Consider the following 20,717-nt stretch of genomic DNA (forward strand, 5'->3'; position numbering starts at 1 on the left):
TTGTGTTCCCAGAACATTCCTTCTCTGTATATATATATATATATATATATATATATATATATATATATATATATATATATGTATTGATGGGCGGGAGCTGCCATACTGTTTCATTTATACAGTATAAGCGTAAAGCCTGTTGTTTTGTTGGGAGAGAACTTGGCTCCTGATTGTAATGTAGGGTGTTGCAGTTCAGCAACAGCTGGACAGTGGCAGTTCTTTAACCCCACAATGGAATAAAATGCTTTGGAAGCTGCATTTCAGTTTATATAAATAGGCAGATGTGTAACCATGGGAGCAGCCAATCAAGTTCCAGTGGGGCAATAGGGCACATGATTACACAGCAGATAACCAATAAACTGCACTTAAATATCATTTAATCATATATTTACCTCTCTCATATTAAGTAGGATATATGTTACATATATTTATACATTTAGATATAATTTCTCTGTAGTCGCCGACTCAAACCCCCCACCGCAGCCTTTCTAACCCTGGACCCAGATTTGGATTTTGTCCTATTTTTGAAGTTAAAATCATAAGAAGCTGAAGAAAAGTGAGAAGTGAGGAATGAAATAAGGTGTCGGCGTGAAGTCAGAAAAGACGGAGAATTATTATATTATTTATTTACTAAAAGGAGGATTTGTCCTCAGAGGGAGAGCAGGGTTCTGGGTTCAAAGGTAAATAGGTAAAAGAGTTGAGAACAAGCTGTTCCTTTAATTAAACATTGAGGCCCGGCAGCTCCCAGAGAGGAATCGGGACACTTACAGCTTGTGGGGCAGAGAAAGAGCAGTGATACATTGTATATAACAGTAAGTTCCCTTGTGTTGAATGGAGAGAATATTCATGGAACAAACTGTCCTATAGCTTTGTATCAATTACTAAACATTGTTATACTTTGCACTGTCTTGGATTTTTAAATTTGTTTCTCTAATTTTAGTAGCTAGGGACCCACTGATCATAGCAACCAGGACGTGGTCTCAATCATAGACAGCAAAATGAATGGGAGATGGACAGGAGTGAAAGATAACATAACATTACTGGTCATCAGCATCATTAATAAATATCAGAATTCAAATAAATGAATGTTCAGAGAAGAATTGTTCTAGGCACACAATAAGCTATACCCTCATACTGTACTGTCTAAGGGAATCAATATGGCACCTCCTCCTCCCATATGTATAAATACAAATATACAGAGAAGGAATGTTCTGGGCACACAATAAGCTATACCCTCATACTGTACTGTCTAAGGGAATCAATATGGCACCTCCTCCTCCCATATGTATAAATACAAATATACAGAGAAGGAATGTTCTGGGCACACAATAAGCTATACCCTCATACTGTACTGTCTAAGGGAATCAATATGGCACCTCCTCCCATATGTATAAATACAAATATACAGAGAAGGAATGTTCTGGGCACACAATAAGCTATACCCTCATACTGTACTGTCTAAGGGAATCAATATGGCACCTCCTCCTCCCATATGTATAAATACAAATATACAGAGAAGGAATGTTCTGGGCACACAATAAGCTATACCCTCATACTGTACTGTCTAATGGAATCAATATGGCACCTCCTCCTCCCATATGTATAAATACAAATATACAGAGAAGGAATGTTCTGGCACACAATAAGCTATACCCTCATACTGTACTGTCTAAGGGAATCAATATGGCACCTCCTCCCATATGTATAAATACAAATATACAGAGAAGGAATGTTCTGGGCACACAATAAGCTATACCCTCATACTGTACTGTCTAAGGGAATCAATATGGCACCTCCTCCTCCCATATGTATAAATACAAATATACAGAGAAGGAATGTTCTGGGCACACAATAAGCTATACCCTCATACTGTACTGTCTAAGGGAATCAATATGGCACCTCCTCCTCCCATATGTATAAATACAAATATACAGAGAAGGAATGTTCTGGGCACACAATAAGCTATACCCTCATACTGTACTGTCTAAGGGAATCAATATGGCACCTCCTCCTCCCATATGTATAAATACAAATATACAGAGAAGGAATGTTCTGGGCACACAATAAGCTATACCCTCATACTGTACTGTCTAAGGAATCAATATGTCACCTCCTCCTCCCATATGTATAAATACAAATATACAGAGAAGGAATGTTCTGGGCACACAATAAGCTATACCCTCATACTGTACTGTCTAAGGGAATCAATATGTCACCTCCTCCTCCCATATGTATAAATACAAATATACAGAGAAGGAATGTTCTGGGCACACAATAAGCTATACCCTCATACTGTACTGTCTAAGGGAATCAATATGGCTATTTCTCTGAGTAGACCTTACATTCCCTTTATTACTCATAATTATGCAGATCGGTCCCATAAAAAAACTTCTGTCCTATGTTATTAGTATTATCACACAGTGACCCCCCGGCTCTACATTGTGTTTTTATCCTAAGAGCTTTCCCTCTGCAAATGAAATGTGGATGGAGAATCTTATTTACAAAATAGAAAATCACAAATAAATCCATAAACATAAACACAATATTCAGTACAGAAATCCCAGCTGGGACCTCAGCACTTGGTTTGGGGAGAATATCTCTCTTCGGCCCATCATGCCTGTTGCTAGGATAAGAGAGAGCTTAGCAACCCGATAAAAGTTTCAATAGCAAACTGGAGCACTGCAGGAAAATATATTAACCTAAAAACCAGAAAGTATAAAAATTCTGATTTTAAATCGCTTGGAACTCTTTTGTAATCCCAGATGTATTAATATCTGTTAGTAAAAATGCAATTGTTTTGTAGGTAAATTCCCCTTTAATCTCCTTGTTACATGTGATCCTAATGGATTAAGGTTGGGCGTGTCGTCTATTATGTGTAGTTTACATAAATGTGGGAAAATTCACATAAGATCCTGCTGTATTAGCGATAGTATTGGATTAAAGGTGAAGCTAAACCAGAATTCTAAAGTCAATAGCTATCTAATTATCTATCCCAAATGCTATTGCTTTCAGAAACCTGGGAGGGTGAGAAACCCACATCATCCCAGATGTTGTTGAACTTCAACCCCACAGCAGCTGAACAACAAAAAGCGAAAGAGACATCAAGGAAATCAAAACAAAGACTCCAAATAAATTTTTTTGGGTTCACTTCCCCTTTAATATCTGAAAGTGCATGGATGTCAGTAAATGAGTATTTTTTTTTTCCCAGTGAAATATAAAGATCATGTATTTAACAGTGAGTGAGTCATATCTGTGAATTACTGGACAAATGGGAGGCAATTACTGGGAATTTTCGGTATTTCGGATTTACGAGTCGGCGTTTGCAGCTTTTCTGAATACGGAATATATGTATTATAAAGGTTTCTGCGCCATGATACAAAGAACAGAGAGATCGCTCATTGGGAATGCACAGAGCCCGCTCGGCCTTACGCTTTATATCTCGCCGTTTGTCAAGACAATTGCTGCGGCAGACAGGGAATAATTAACTCGGTGAATTTTCTTTGGGTTTTATGGCGTCTGCGTGACGGTTACCTGGTCTCAATCAAAGGGGGGATAAAGTTTGAAGTCAGGGGGCCAACATCTGACTTCTCTGTCCTTCTGACTAATCAGTGAGCGGCTTTGATTGGTTTAGTGCAGAGAGAATAATAAGAGCCACTTTCTGATTGGCTGCTATAACTCACGATCTCGTACAACATGGCGTCTGTGTTACTACAATAGCATAAGCGCATGTGGCCTACAGATATACATAGGGCCCAACAGAGCCCTCTCCCAATGAGCTCCTGCTTCCCCACCAGACCCCTTGAAACCCCTCTGATCCATCCCACCAATGCCCCATTATTCTGCACATTATCCACCTTGCAACCCTTGGCACCTTTGCACCTCTTGGGACCCCCCTCCCCTCTTCCATAGATCCCTGTACCCCCCAATGGCAGTCCAGGGTGACCCTATCAACCAGGAAGAAGGCGGAAACAGTACAATAAATAATAATAATATAACAATGACCTACCCTTAAAATCAGTTAGATTTCTTGTTGCTATGGTCTCTGACTGTAGCAACCAGAAGGCATTTTTACACTGCCCATGACTCAAGTTTCCCACATCTCATTACCCACCATGTCTTTTCTTACTGGGAGTCCACCTCTGGCAGAACAAGCACAAGAGGTGACAAAAGCCCCTTCGGGCAAGGAAGTGTCTTCAGATTGTCCTCCATAAACCGTGGGGAGATGTCGTTGGTGAGGAACCTCAAGTGAAAGTTCCTACTGATGCAGTAAATGTTATTATCGATCACTGCGCACTGGAAAGGCAAGTGGTAAGGCATGGTATAGGTGGCACATTCATACCAAATTCGGGCACGGACGCTACAGCGGTGCACACTGATGCCCATGCTCCGGTTCATATCAAATCGATACAGGAAATTATTGGCCGCCACTAACTCGGTGGTGCGGTCCTTGCTGCCGGTGATGATGCTGCTTTTCCAAGTGTTGTCCTTGCGCAGGTACCTTAGAAGCATGTACCGGATGGTGCCACCAGTCACATAGATCTCATCATCATAAGCAGTGGCCATATGGGCAACTGCAAAGGTGTCATTGGGAAGAGGAGCAACGTAACTCCAACGGTTCTGTCTTGGATCATAGCGCTCAACTGTATGAAGACATTCTCCGCCAATGGCGTATAGATATCCATCAAGCTCCACCAGCTTACAGTGAGGCCTGGCTTCATTTAAAGGGCAGATGTCCTGCCATTTGCCAGTAACTGGGTTGTAGCAGACAACACGTTTAGAAGGTTTCATTTCCCTCTCTAGTCCTTGGCACCCCAGCACAATAAAGATATAATTAAACATGGTTGCCATTGAGCAAGCCCTGCTGACCGCCTCGGGTGGTATTGGACAAAGCAGGTGCCAAGAGTCCTGATCACTGTCATAATAACTGAGGCTGCTGTTTTCCGAAACAGAGTACCCCACGGTGTCAATATCAGCCACAACTACATACTTCCTTCCCCTCATCCTCTGCTCAAGGATCAGATCCCTCTCGGCAGAATGGAGGCGTCCGTAGATAGAAGGGTTCCGAAGAACATCTAGATAGTTGTCACTCATGACCTTGTAGGCCGCTGTCTTGAGGGCATCAAGGTCGTGCTTCTTGGCCAAGCTAAGGACCTCAAAACAGTTCTCCAGACCAAGATGGACATCAAAAGTGGATTCTGGGCTGAGGGAAATGTGGAAAGTGGAGTTGCCATTGGCTGGCTTTAGTGCAAGAGAGCGTAGAGGGGATATTAAACCAGAAGGAGTAGGGTTACCCTTTACTTCCAGAGCCTCTTGACTTCCAGTTGACCCTAACGCTGCACCATACTGATCTTGGCCTTGTTCCCAGAGACCCACCTTGACTTCTTGTTGGTCTTGTTGTGACTTTGCTTGAGGATGGCTGGAGGGCGAAGTTGAGGCCCGGAATTTGAAATGTTTCCCTGGGGAAACAGTCTCTGAAGTGCTTTCTATGTGATACTCATAGATCTTCCCTCTCAAGCCGGCACTTCTGGGAGAAGTTCTCGACTCTTCCGCCTGCCTCTCGCTGATGATATTCTCCTCCACCACCACCCGAGACACAGAGGAGAAGCGATGGACTTCCTGCATGGTTTTATGGTTCTCATTCAGTGCTGAACTTACACCAGAACTCGCCTGTAGGTCCTGTATCACACAAGCAGAATCTACATTCCTTGTGTCCTTTACTTCTGGATCTTGTCTGTGATTGTCCCAGGTTGTACCATCTCCTGCCTCATCACTGACATCTTTTAGTGGTTGTATATTCCCAGAATCCACATTGGCCACAGTCGTCAAATCTGCTTTTTCATCACAGACAGGATCATTTAGGACTTGCTGACAGATTGTACCAATTCCTTTTCCATCACAACTATCTCTACCAGACTTCTTTAGTGGTTGTATAACCCCAGAATCAGCATTGCCCCCAAATGTCCCATCTTCTTTTTCATGACAGATATCTTTGCCGGTCTCCTCTAGTGGTTGTATCTTCCTGGAATTGGAATTTTCCCTACTTGTCCCAGTTCCCTTTATATCAGAAATATCTTTGGCAAAACCTTCTACTGGTTGTACAGTCTCAGAATGGGAATTGTCCAAGGTTGTCACAATTCCCTTTAGTGATTGTATTGACCCAGAATCTGAGTTGTCCCTGGTTGTCTCAATTTCATTTGGATCAGACACATCTTTGTTAGAAACTTTTAGTGGTTGTATTGCATCAGAATCCACATTTTCCCTGATTGTCTCAATTTCAATTGGATCAAAAATATCTTTGCCAGAAACTTTTAGTGGTTGTATTGTCCCAGAATCCAAATTGTCCTTGATTGTCTCAATTCCATTTGGATCAAAAATATCTTTGCGAGGATCATTTAATGATTGTACAGTCCAAGAATCCGAATTGTCCCTGATTGTCTCAATTCCATTTGGATCAGAAATATCTTTGCCAGAATATTTTAGTGTTTGTACAGTCCCAGAATCTGAATTATTCCTGGTTGTTTCAATTCCATTCGGATCAGAACATTTTTTGCCAGAATCCTTTAGTGGTTGTATTGTCCCAGAATCCAAATTGTCCCTGATTGTCTCAATTCCATTCGGATCAGATTTTTTTTTCCCAGAATCCTTTAGTGGTTGTATTCTTCCAGAATCCAAATTGTTCCTGATCGTCTCAATTCCATTTGGATCAGAAATATCTCTTTGAGGATCATTTAATGATTGTACAGTCCAAGAATCGGAATTGTCCCTGATTGTCCCAATTCCATTTCCTTTACCCACATCTCCGGCAGAGAAGCTGAGACCTTCCCGGTGACATTTCTGGTCTCTAGAAGGAATGGTTCTTGTTTCCGGAGTCTCGAGGTTTAAGTTGCTTTGGTGGGTGATTACATCTGCCGATTGGTATTCAGTTATTTGGCTACTGAGACCCTGGGGCCCTTTTTGAGATTTAGAATTGAATTCTTGTGCAGTGACAGGATCCCCGGCGAGGCTCTGACTCCCGGCAGCTGAGATAACATCACTGTGTTGGGTTCTCTTTCCACGTCTGCAGCGAAGTTCATTGGTTTCATCATTTACGTGACCCCCTGTTGCTGCTCCAACGTCCAGGTACCCACTGGGGCCACTGCCATTATCCACCCCACGTCTTTCATGGACCCTGGACTTGTAAAATCTGAAGGCCAAAGCCAAAATGAAGGCGGCAGTGGCAGAAAGTGCCAGTTTCCCAACCAGCTGCATGTCCAACTGCCAGACTTGGCTGTCCCACACCTTGTTAATCATTATAACATATCAACCTCCAGCGCAGAGGAATGTCAGGAATCCCCGTAATTAACTTCTGCCCAGAACCAGTCCCATCTGACCCCCTCCTGCAGCCACCGAGCCAACAATCCAACCACGCAGGCTGATCAGGTGCACCAGCGGTTCTGACTTTCACATTCTGCAGGAAAAAGCACCTTTACATATATTTCATTGGGACAGTGGGAGGAACTAGGCTGGTAAATAATCCTGGTAATGACGTGAGTCTTTTGTTTGTCAGGTAAATACAGTCAAATAACTCCCTGCACTGTACAGAGCTGTCTTAAAGGGACCTCTCTCTCTTCAGAGATTCAGCGCTGCCATACTGTTATTCCAAAGGACAAGGTGGGAGCAACGGGAATCCTGGGGACAGTGGGATCTTAGGGTCAGTCTGCAATTATACAAGAGCGGGAGCTGCCATGTTGCTTGAGGTGTTGGTGGGTGCTACTAGATATAATGCAGCAATAATCAGGGCTACTTCAGGAATTTGTGGGCCCATACATGAAATTGGTGGACACCCCATCACTTTGCTAAAGTTGCACTGACAAGCAGCAGAGGTCAAGTGCATACCTCCCAATTGTCCCATTTTTAGAGGGACAGTCCCTCTTTTGACAGCTCAACCCGCAGTCCCTCGTTTGTACTGGAAAGTCCCGTTTTTCTCTGCACTGAACAGCCAGAAAAAGAAACAAAGTGTCTAACTTAATTGGCTTTTGGCAGAGAGCCCAGAACAGCTAACAGGTGCAAATAAGATACTTTTACAATTTTGAGATAAGCAAATAAGTAATTGTAACAATATAAGACAACAGGTCCCTTGGGAGAAGTTAGACTCACAGCTTAAATGGCAATTCACCTGTATTAGCAAAACTGTAATAACTGAAAAACCCACAGAAATATGTTCAAACTGGTAATTAGGGGGCGTGGACGCAAAAATGTGGCCACGACTTCTTTGTCCCTCTTTATTTCCAAAGCGTTTGGAGGTGTGCAAGTGGGATGAGTAGCAGGGGGAGGGGCAGAAGGGCCGGCTCATGTGCAGTTAGTGACAGGGGGATATGGGGTTCTACAGTCAGGGGCCCCATAGCAAAGTTTGCCCCGGGAGACATACAAGTGACATTTCCATGTTGTGAAGGGGATGGGCTTGCAAGAAAGTGGGTGCAGGGCCGGATTTACATAGTGGGCACCCCTAGGCCCACTGCCTTTTGTCGCCCCTGTCCCCTCCCCTTTATTCATTTAAATTTTCATCATCTGGACCGGAGCAATGGGGATTTAAAAAACTATTGTATCTCCTGTGTATCCCCATGTTTCTGAACCAATGTGGGTGTGGTTGGGCAGCATGCCGCCCCCCTAAAATCCTGCCGCCCTAGGCCCGGGCCTAGGTGGCCTTTCCACAAATCCGGGCCTGAGTGGGTGTGGTTAGTGGATTGGTCATGCACCTGCAGGTCTTTAATATTTTGTATTGGGGCCCAATTCTATTTGTTGGCAGGTCCAGGGGCCCGGGTGAGCAATGGTTTAATAACTGGGGTGCCTCTGGGGGAAAGGGTCCAGCGAGGGTCAGACACAGGGTAAAAAGCCTTTGGGCCCCCGTGGGCCCTGCTGACACAGACCCGCACCTGTCTATGGCCCAAGATGTCGCTGGCCCCCGTGGCCACGATTGTGGTCTCAACCACAGGACAGGTATGCATGGGGGGCCCTGGGGGGGGTTGTGACTGAGGCAGAGGGGATATGGGGACCCCTATGGAGGAAGTCCCAGTGGGCCTTAGTAGTATGAGGTCCTATGATTCCTGATAGTGGATCCTGTTGTGCAATAATGAACCTGCTCTCTATGTCTAGAGCCTGCACTGGGGCGCTGAGGGTTCCAGACATTACTGCTCCCCAACATTCATTTCTAGGTCAACTTCCCCTTTAAAGAGCAGAGTGGCAACAAACACAAACAAGGAGTGTTTGTGAATCAGGACAAACTGTCATTTCCTGAATACAAATGAAGCCGCAGTTAAATTAACTGATTTGTTGTGGAAGTGACAAATGGCGATTAAGGAGGACGCGGGCGAGTTATAAAGCGCAGGCCGAGCTCCCGGGTCCCAGTGATTAAGTGGCCCTTTCAGCTACAGCGGGGCCCGGTATTGATTCCAAAAACAGATATTTGTTTAGTATCAAAATCTTATTTCAAACGAGTCGGACACCCAGTGCCTGCCAAGCGCCGGGCTAATTACAAATGCAAAGGGCTCGATGTGGTCCCCGGGGCCCGACGGCATTCGCTGCAATAAATTATTTGAAAAATAGAACGAGGAGATGAAAGGGGCGAACGGAGACGGGGAATGAATTAAAAGATAATTGGGAGCTGAAAACGACTCAGTAGCACAACCTGTGTGCATGACAAATATGGCGTCATTGTCTGCTCAGGGTACAGCCAGAGTGTTAGCTCATGGGGCGGGTCACAATATCTAAAGCAAATACACCTGACAGCAAATAATGGGCCCAATTCATACAGATCCAGCCTCTCATTGTGCAGTGACGGGGGCTTCATTCTCTAAATTCCTCCCCCCCCCATTTACTACTGTTTCTCACGGCTACTTGGGAGGGACAGTGGCAGCAGCAGCAGCACAGGGAACACAATCTCTGACTGTCACACTGAACAGGAGTCAGAAACTGCCGGCAGCGTCACATGACTGAGAATAAAGAGAGAAAGAATCCTGTGACTCGGGAACTGTCACATTGTGTCACGTATTGTGTATCTTACACACAGTCTCACACATCCCACTCATGTCCTCTGTGTGTCTAGGGACTGGCAGCACCAGGTAGGTACCTACAGAGACTAGTGTTGGAAGGGTTACTGTCTGCTCTGCTCTCATTTCCCTACAGAATTTAATTTGCAAAAGGTGTATTTCTTCCCCAGCACATAAGCAAATTAGGTTGCAGGCAATCAGAACAGTGTTACTGGCCCTTTAAAGGCATTGTTCAGTGTAAAAATAAAACTGGGTAAATAGATAGGCTGTGCAAAATAAAAAATGTATCTAATATAGTTAGTGAGGCAAAAATGTAATGTATAAAGGCTGGAGTGAGTGGATGTGTAACATAATAGCCAGAACACTACTTCCTGCTTTTCAGCTCTCTAACTCTGAGTTAGTCAGTGACTATATATACAGTGCTACGCAATATGTTGGCGCTATATAAATACATGTTAATAATAATAATAATAATATAAGGGGGGCCACATGGGACATAACTGTTCAATGAGTTTGTAATTGATCCTCAGCATTCAGCTCAGATTCAAAAGCAACAGATATGTCCCATGTGCCCCCCCCTCAAGTCTCTGATTGGTTACTGCCTGGTAACCAATCAGTGGAAAGCAAGAGAGCTGAAAAGCAGGAAGTAGTGTTCTGGCTATTATGTTACACATCCAGTCACTCCAGCCTTTATACATTACATTTTTGCCTAACTAACTATATTAGATACATTTTTTATTTTGCACAGACTATTTATTTACCTAGTTTTTATTGTTATACTGAACTGTTCCTTTAAGAAGAAAGCTGCTATTTTTAGATAACAGGATCTGCAGGTGAGACAAACAATCCATTCACTGAGCAACACCATGCAGACTACACTGGCTCTGAAGCATGCATTTAAATGAATTAGTATATAGTGTTACTATAGACACCATCTCTCCCTACTATACCTGCTATCCCACAGTCACACTCCCTTCCCAGAGACTATTATCCACTGTTACTATAGGCACCATCTCTCCCTACTATACCTGCTATCCCACAGTCACACTCCCTTCCCAGAGACTATTATCCACTGTTACTATAGACACCATCTCTCCCTACTATACCTGCTATCCCACAGTCACACTCCCTTCCCAGAGACTATTATCCACTGTTACTATAGGCACCATCTCTCCCTACTATACCTGCTATCCCACAGTCACACTCCATTCCCAGAGACTATTATCCACTGTTACTATAGACACCATCTCTCCCTACTATACCTGCTATCCCACAGTCACACTCCCTTCCCAGAGACTATTATCCACTGTTACTATAGACACCATCTCTCCCTACTATACCTGCTATCCCACAGTCAACTCCATTCCAGAGACTATTATCCACTGTTACTATAGACACATCTCTCCCTACTATACCTGCTATCCACAGTCACACTCCCTTCCCAGAGACTATTATCCACTGTTACTATAGGCACCATCTCTCCCTACTATACCTGCTATCCCACAGTCACACTCCCTTCCCAGAGACTATTATCCACTGTTACTATAGCACCATCTCTCCCTACTATACCTGCTATCCCACAGTCACACTCCCTTCCCAGAGACTATTATCCACTGTTACTATAGCACATCTCTCTCCCTACTATACCTGCTATCCCACAGTCACACTCCCTTCCCAGAGACTATTATCCACTGTTACTATAGGCACCATCTCTCCCTACTATACCTGCTATCCACAGTCACACTCCTTCCCAGAGACTATTATCCACTGTTACTATAGACACCATCTCTCCCTACTATACCTGCTATCCCACAGTCACACTCCTTCCCAGAGACTATTATCCACTGTTACTATAGCACCATCTCTCCCTACTATACGCTATCCACAGTCACACTCCTTCCAGAGACTATTATCCACTGTTACTATAGCACCATCTCTCCCTACTATACTGCTATCCACAGTCACACTCCCTTCCCAGAGACTATTATCCACTGTTACTATAGACACCATCTCTCCCTACTATACCTGCTATCCCACAGTCACACTCCCTTCCCAGAGACTATTATCCACTGTTACTATAGACACCATCTCTCCCTACTATACCTGCTATCCCACAGTCACACTCCCTTCCCAGAGACTATTATCCCACTGTTACTATAGGCACCATCTCTCCCTACTATACCTGCTATCCCACAGTCACACTCCCTTCCCAGAGACTATTATCCACTGTTACTATAGGCACCATCTCTCCCTACTATACCTGCTATCCCACAGTCACACTCTCTTCCCAGAGACTATTATCCCACTGTTACTATAGGCACCATCTCTCCCTACTATACCTGCTATCCCACAGTCACACTCCCTTCCCAGAGACTATTATCCACTGTTACTATAGGCACCATCTCTCCCTACTATACCTGCTATCCCACAGTCACACTCCCTTCCCAGAGACTATTATCCACTGTTACTATAGACACCATCTCTCCCTACTATACCTGCTATCCCACAGTCACACTCCCTTCCCAGAGACTATTATCCACTGTTACTATAGACACCATCTCTCCCTACTATACCTGCTATCCCACAGTCACACTCCCTTCCCAGAGACTATTATCCACTGTTACTATAGGCACCATCTCTCCCTACTATACCTGCTATCCCACAGTCACACTCCCTTCCCAGAGACTATTATCCACTGTTACTATAGACACCATCTCTCCCTACTATACCTGCTATCCCACAGTCACACTCCCTTCCCAGAGACTATTATCCCACTGTTACTATAGACACCATCTCTCCCTACTATACCTGTTATCCCACAGTCACACTCCCTTCCCAGAGACTATTATCCACTGTTACTATAGGCACCATCTCTCCCTACTATACCTGCTATCCCACAGTCACACTCCCTTCCCAGAGACTATTATCCACTGTTACTATAGACACCATCTCTCCCTACTATACCTGCTATCCCACAGTCACACTCCCTTCCCAGAGACTATTATCCACTGTTACTATAGGCACCATCTCTCCCTACTATACCTGCTATCCCACAGTCACACTCCCTTCCCAGAGACTATTATCCACTGTTACTATAGGCACCATCTCATCCCTACTATACCTGCTATCCCACAGTCACACTCCCTTCCCAGAGACTATTATCCACTGTTACTATAGGCACCATCTCTCCCTACTATACCTGCTATCCCACAGTCACACTCCCTTCCCAGAGACTATTATCCCACTGTTACTATAGACACCATCTCTCCCTACTATACCTGCTATCCCACAGTCACACTCCCTTCCCAGGGACTATTATCCACTGTTACTATAGGCACCATCTCTCCCTACTATACCTGCTATCCCACAGTCACACTCCCTTCCCAGAGGCTATTATCCACTGTTACTATAGACACATCTCTCCCTACTATACCTGCTATCCCACTGTCACACTCCCTTCCCAGAGACTATTATCCACTGTTACTATAGGCACCATCTCTCCCTACTATACCTGCTATCCCACAGTCACACTCCCTTCCCAGAGACTATTATCCACTGTTACTATAGGCACCATCTCTCCCTACTATACCTGCTATCCCACAGTCACACTCCCTTCCCAGAGACTATTATCCCACTGTTACTATAGACACCATCTCTCCCTACTATACCTGCTATCCCACAGTCACACTCCCTTCCCAGAGGCTATTATCCACTGTTACTATAGACACATCTCTCCCTACTATACCTGCTATCCCACTGTCACACTCCCTTCCCAGAGACTATTATCCACTGTTACTATAGGCACCATCTCTCCCTACTATACCTGCTATCCCACAGTCACACTCCCTTCCCAGAGACTATTATCCCACTGTTACTATAGACACATCTCTCCCTACTATACCTGCTATCCCACAGTCACACTCCCTTCCCAGAGACTATTATCCACTGTTACTATAGACACATCTCTCCCTACTATACCTGCTATCCCACAGTCACACTCCCTTCCCAGAGACTATTATCCACTGTTACTATAGACACCATCTCTCCCTACTATACCTGCTATCCCACAGTCACACTCCCTTCCCAGAGACTATTATCCACTGTTACTATAGACACCATCTCTCCCTACTATACCTGCTATCCCACAGTCACACTCCCATGCTTTGCCCTGGGTCCTCTCTCCCCAAAAAACAATTCAGCCTTTAATCATATCATATATAATCATCTGACTGTACATGAGGGTCTGGGTGGTTCTATATTTAGGAATGATCAATATCTTGTATTTCCCTGGGATTCTGAAGATTTTCTAGGCTTCCCTTGTACTTATGTCGGTTTAAGTTGGATCCTCTCGTCATTTTCTGGTCTTTGAGCTTCAGATGAGAAATCAGCAATAAAAGTCACCACAGCAGGTGATTCTGCTCAGGCGAGTACAACCCAGTAGTTGGGGTTTCAGTTTATGCTCAGAGTCACATGTTATGAACAAGGGGCTGCCTGGAATTGCTGAACTATAACTAGTGCTGTGTAAATGTTTATTGGCCAGTATATGTGGTTAGTATCCAATCAGCAATTTGCTTTGATGGGTTAAGTGCAGTGAGAATAATGAACATTACAGGGATGTCGCTGTGGGAGAGACTCACCGCTCAGACTGAGAGACACCTGAGTGGGAAATTGTGTCATTTAATGAGACAGGCAGAGAGGGAAATCAATATCTCCCTGGTTGGGCCAATCATTGTCAGAGGCTCAGTCTGTGATGTGTTAATTGTCCTCTCTCAGGCCCCCGATAATTCAGCTCAATTCTTACACGTGCACTGCTGTTGCTCCCTGGGGAAAATTTAGCATGGGGCTGGCACTTTACAATGAGTAGTCAGCTGTTACAACTGGTCCATGAGTCGCTCTATTTCTCAGTAGCCCCTACTGAGCATGCTCCCTGAGCTATTGTCTGTCCCATAGCAACTGTTACAACTGGTCCATGAGTCGTCCATTTCCCAGCGGCCCCTACTGAGCGTGCTCCCTGAGCGTTACTAACGTCTGTCCCATAGCAACTGTTACATGAGTCGCTCTATTTCCCAGCAGCCCCTACTGAAAATGCTCCCTGAGTGTAACTAACGTCTGTCCCATAGCAACTGTTACAATTGGTACTTGAGTCACTCCATTTCCCAGCAGCCCCTACTGAGCATGATCCCTGAGTGTTACTAACGTCTGTCCCATAGCAACTGTTGCAATTGGTCCACGAGTGTCTCCATTTCCCAGCAGCCCCTACTGAGCATTATCCCTGAGCGTTACTAACGTCTCTCCCATAGCAACTGTTACAATTGGTACATGAGTCGTCCATTTCCCAGCAGCCCCTACTGAGCGTGCTCCCTGAGTGTTACTAACGCCTGTCGCTTTAATGTGATGCAATTCCATGTTCAATCAGCAGGTGGCGATATGAAGCAATTCCATTGTGACATTCAATAGGGCAGGTTTGATAAAGTGCAATTATAGGGTTTGAAATATAAAATGAAAACGTGTTGTGTATTAGTGGCTTTGCTGAGTAAACAAATAATACAGTCAGATTAGAGAAAAACATATATTTGTAGGTGTCTTTGTTCAGCAACACCAGGAATCAAATCTTTTCTTTAACAAATAAGGCCACGGGGGCAGTGATTCATTGGTGGGTCTCATATTCCGTTTGTCAGGTCTGCAGTTTAATGAATGTAAATATGGCGATAAATGAGGCTCCTTATGCAGAATAACCCCATGCCTCGGGGTTTAAATGAATATTTATAGGAAACGTAAAGAACGGTGGAATAAAAACATTTACACTTAAAAGAACAATACATTTTTTTGTGATTATTTTCATATATACAGTTATTTCTTTTTATTTACATTTAACTCAAGCTGCAGCACACGTGAGGTTTATTCAGTAATTCTGCAGTCTGCCACTAGGTGGAGCATTGAAAAAGATCGGCAAATCCTTGAAATATGGCATTGCTGCAAAATAACTGGATATTAATAAAACAGCACAGGCAGCTAATGTATATTGAGACAATAGGGTGATGGCTCTGCTCGTGGGAGTTTACAATCTAATTTAGATTACCTGGCGGCAGATTGTCTCCATACATGTATTAAAGGGGTGGTTCACATTGAAGTTAACTATTAGTATGTTATAGAATTGCTAATTCTAAGCAACTTTTTAATTGGCCTTCATTTGTTCTTTTTTTATTGTTTTTAAATGATTTACCTTCTTCTTTTGACTCTTTCCAGCTTTCAAAATGGGGTCACTGACCCCATCTAAAAAACAAATGTTCTGTAAGGCTACACATGTACAGTTATTGCTGCTTTTTATTCCTCATCTTTCTATTCAGGCCTCTCCTATTCATATTCCAGTCTCTTTATCAATTCAATGCATGGTTGCTAGGGTAATTTGGACCCTAGCAACCCAACTGCTAGTTTTGCAAACTGAAGAGCTGTTAAATAATAATAAAACGCTAAATAACTCAAAAAACACAAATAATAAAAAATGAAAACCAATTGCAAATTGTCTCAGAATATCACTCTCTAGTCTACATCATACTAACAGTTAATTTAAAGGTGAACAACCCCTTACAACCTAAAAGGGTCTATGGCCAGACATTGCCGATAAGAGAGGCCTAACTGCTGTAATTTTCCAGCCTCCAGCGTTGAGATTATTGTGCTCCACTTCCAATCAGTTTGTTTCTACTTTATCCCCTGTTATCCCTAAGAGCAGAGACACGTTCAGTTTCGGCAGATTAGTCGCCCGACGATAAATCGCCTCTTTTATGGGTTTACTGATCTCCCGAACTGCCGACTAGAATGTAAATTGCCGGCGGGATGGCAATCCGTGCGCTTCGTCTTCCGAAGTAGCCCAAAGTTGCCTTACGTTGAAACTTCGGGCGACTTCGGAAAACAAAGCAATCTGAATGCCATTCTGCCAGCGATTTAAATTATAGTCGGCAGGAGGCAGTTCGGGGAGATTAGTAAAACCGAAAAGAGGTGATTTATTGTGAGGGGACTAAATCTCCCTGAATCTGAGTGTGTCTCTGCCCTAATACGGGTTTTTGTTCTGGTCTCTCCGTGGCACCGGATTGGCCGGATCAGTTTATAATGGGGGGAATGGCAGCGCTTGTGACACGTCGGGGTTAAACAACAACTGGTTTTGCTGTTACACAGAGACTTGTTTACATTATCAGCACATAGATTCAGCCAAGAAACGGCAAGAAATCTTAATTAAAAAAAAAAAATTAATTTCCTTCTCCCAGTAGGGTCGCCTTCCCCTTTCCCTGAGATCTCAATAAAAGAGAGAGGCACATCAAACAAACGCAGTAAATGGCAGGCAGCAGCGATAAGGCGGCAGTTCAGCGCGTCGCCAGTCTGTTTCGCTGCAGATAGTCCCCCCCCTCCGAACGCACAACAAAACTGAAGTAATCACAGTCACAACTGCCACCTGCTTATCACCCCCAGCTGCCGCCGCACGGCCCAACGCCAACGTTTCAATTGGAAGGAAAAGATATTTAAGCTAAAAACATCCAGGGAGGCGATTTGAATTGGAAGAAAAAAACCTAAGGATTTCTCTCTCCCATAATGCACCTGTGAGAAAGAGATCCCTCAATAATATTCCACATAGAGTGTCAGCTCTGAGCGTGTTTTAATTAAACATTGGCAATCACATGGCAAGAGCTGCCAACTGAAATAGGAACAGTGTTTGACTATCTCTAACTCTATCTCTATCTCTAACTGTGCCCTTTAATATGCAGGATAAACATATAATTATCTCCCCTCCAGCCAAACCTACACCCTATAGGAGGCTTCAATTATCCTTCCAATCTAAAGATTCCATGAGTTTATTATAGAGAATAGTGCCCACTGTATATTATAAGGATATTAGAAGTCACTGAGGGGTTGTTCTGTGACCATATAAAGGCACAAGGCTGCAGGCTGAGTTATACAGGGAACTCTGAGTATCACTCATGTATTATAAGGGATAATGTACCCCCTACTGTAAATGATAAGGATATTAGAAGTCACTGAGGGGTTGTTCTGTGACCATATAAAGGCACAAGGCTGCAGGCTGAGTTATACAGGGAACTCTGAGTATCACTCATGTATTATAAGGGATAATGTACCCCCTACTGTAAATGATAAGGATATTAGAAGTCACTGAGGGGTTGTTCTGTGACCATATAAAGGCACAAGGCTGCAGGCTGAGTTATACAGGGAACTCTGAGTATCACTCATGTATTATAAGGGATCATGTACCCCCTACTGTAAATGATAAGGATATTAGAAGTCACTGAGGGGTTGTTCTGTGACCATATAAAGGCACAAGGCTGCAGGCTGAGTTATACAGGGAACTCTGAGTAACACTCATGTATTATAAGGGATAATATACCCCCTACTGTAAATGATAAGGATATTAGAAGTCACTGAGGGGTTGTTCTGTGACCATATAAAGACACAAGGCTGCAGGCTGAGTTATACAGGGAACTCTGAGTATCACTCATGTATTATAAGGGATAATGTACCCCCTACTGTAAATGATAAGGATATTAGAAATCACTGAGGGGTTGTTCTGTGACCATATAAAGGCACAAGGCTGCAGGCTGAGTTATACAGGGAACTCTGAGTAACACTCATGTATTATAAGGGATAATATACCCCCTACTGTAAATGATAAGGATATTAGAAGTCACTGAGGGGTTGTTCTGTGACCATATAAAGACACAAGGCTGCAGGCTGAGTTATACAGGGAACTCTGAGTATCACTCATGTATTATAAGGGATAATGTACCCCCTACTGTAAATGATAAGGATATTAGAAATCACTGAGGGGTTGTTCTGTGACCATATAAAGGCACAAGGCTGCAGGCTGAGTTATACAGGGAACTCTGAGTATCACTCATGTATTATAAGGGATAATGTACCCCCTACTGTAAATGATAAGGATATTAGAAGTCACTGAGGGGTTGTTCTGTGACCATATAAAGGCACAAGGCTGCAGGCTGAGTTATACAGGGAACTCTGAGTATCATTCGTGTATTATAAGAGATAATGTACCCCCTACTGTAAATGATAAGGATATTAGAAGTCACTGAGGGGTTGTTCTGTGACCATATAAAGGCACAAGGCTGCAGGCTGAGTTATACAGGGAACTCTGAGTATCACTCATGTATTATAAGGGATAATGTACCCCCTACTGTAAATGATAAGGATATTAGAAGTCACTGAGGGGTTGTTCTGTGACCATATAAAGACACAAGGCTGCAGGCTGAGTTATACAGGGAACTCTGAGTATCACTCATGTATTATAAGAGATAATGTACCCCCTACTGTAAATGATAAGGATATTAGAAGTCACTGAGGGGTTGTTCTGTGACCATATAAAGGCACAAGGCTGCAGGCTGAGTTATACAGGGAACTCTGAGTATCACTCATGTATTATAAGGGATAATGTACCCCCTACTGTAAATGATAAGGATATTAGAAGTCACTGAGGTTTTTTTTGACCATATAAAGGAATGATAAAAGAAATAATAATGGTACAATAACTGAACAGAAATAAATAAATTACAATAAAGGAACATTCATCTATTTGCCAGGGTGAGTGACCAAAGAGCGTTTCATGCTGGGGAGAAAAAGACAGAGAGAAACTGGGCAGAAAGCACAAAAGGAAATAAATAAAGGGAAAGATGAACAAAACGATCAACACTCTCCCCGCAGTCTCTCTTTCTATGTTACTGGGGAATCAGCACAAAGTTTTCTCACTGACTTTCCCAGACTGGACTATTTGCTCTTCTGCTCCGGCTCCAGCACATCCGATTATGCGCTTGGCCAACCAAACTCTGTTCAGACAATTGTATCTCCCCTGGCTGATGTGCTGAGATTCCCCATACTAAGCGCTTGTAACATGTACAGTTGCCTTGGGCGGCTGATGACTCAGTGGCTTCCGTTGCCGTTGGTTAGTGTCTATATGTCAGCAACTAAAAATAACAACCAGTTGTCAAGTTGCTATGGTTATTTCCATCTAAAAGATACGGATAATTAAGAGTTGTCTTTAGTTGTACTGGGGACCATTTTATTTATATATTAAATATAAGAACTGGAGGTTGTCAGTGGGTCCTGGGAGTTTCAAAATTATCTGAAGGCCTGTAATTTGAGACACACTAACAAACACAAACATTACTGTCTTGTTCCTTCTTTCTCCATTTTGTCCTATAATCTCCATCTTGCCCTACTGTCTCCATCTTGCCCTACTGTCTTCATCTTGTCCTACTGTCTCCATCTTGTCCTACTGTCTCCATCTTGTCCTACTGTCTCCATCTTGTCTTACTGTCTCCATCTTGTTCTACTGTCTCCATCTTGTCCTACTGTCTCCATCTTGCCCTACTGTCTTCATCTTGTCCTACTGTCTCCATCTTGCCCTACTGTCTTCATCTTGTCCTACTGTCTCCATCTTGTCCTACTGTCTCCATCTTGTCTTACTGTCTCCATCTTGTTCTACTGTCTCCATCTTGTCCTACTGTCTCCATCTTGCCCAACTGTCTCCATATTGTTCTGCTGTCTCCATATTGTCCTACTTGCTTCTTCTTATCCTACTGCCTCCATCTTGTTTTACTGTTTTCATCTCCATCTTGTCCTACTGTCTCCTTCATGTCCTACTGTCTCCATCTTGCCCTCCTGTCTTATTTATGC

At 43.5% G+C, this 20,717-nt stretch overlaps 1 protein-coding gene across 1 annotated transcript; it reads right to left on the reverse strand.

Moving 5' to 3' along the window:
- Positions 1-3,129: 3,129 nt before the first annotated feature.
- LOC108696855 lies at positions 3,130-7,448 on the reverse strand. Its single transcript, XM_018226544.2, has one exon. The coding sequence runs from the start codon at positions 7,288-7,290 to the stop codon at positions 4,123-4,125; it is 3,168 nt and encodes a 1,055-aa protein (XP_018082033.1). The 5' UTR covers positions 7,291-7,448; the 3' UTR covers positions 3,130-4,122.
- Positions 7,449-20,717: the final 13,269 nt, after the last annotated feature.

This window comes from Xenopus laevis, chromosome 7L (genome assembly GCF_017654675.1).
Source record: "Xenopus laevis strain J_2021 chromosome 7L, Xenopus_laevis_v10.1, whole genome shotgun sequence".
NCBI lineage: Eukaryota > Metazoa > Chordata > Amphibia > Anura > Pipidae > Xenopus > Xenopus laevis.

Bases quoted from the DNA above. Each gene is read 5' to 3' on its own strand.
- LOC108696855 (XM_018226544.2), bottom strand. From the start codon at position 7,290: ATGATTAACAAGGTGTGGGACAGCCAAGTCTGGCAGTTGGACATGCAG.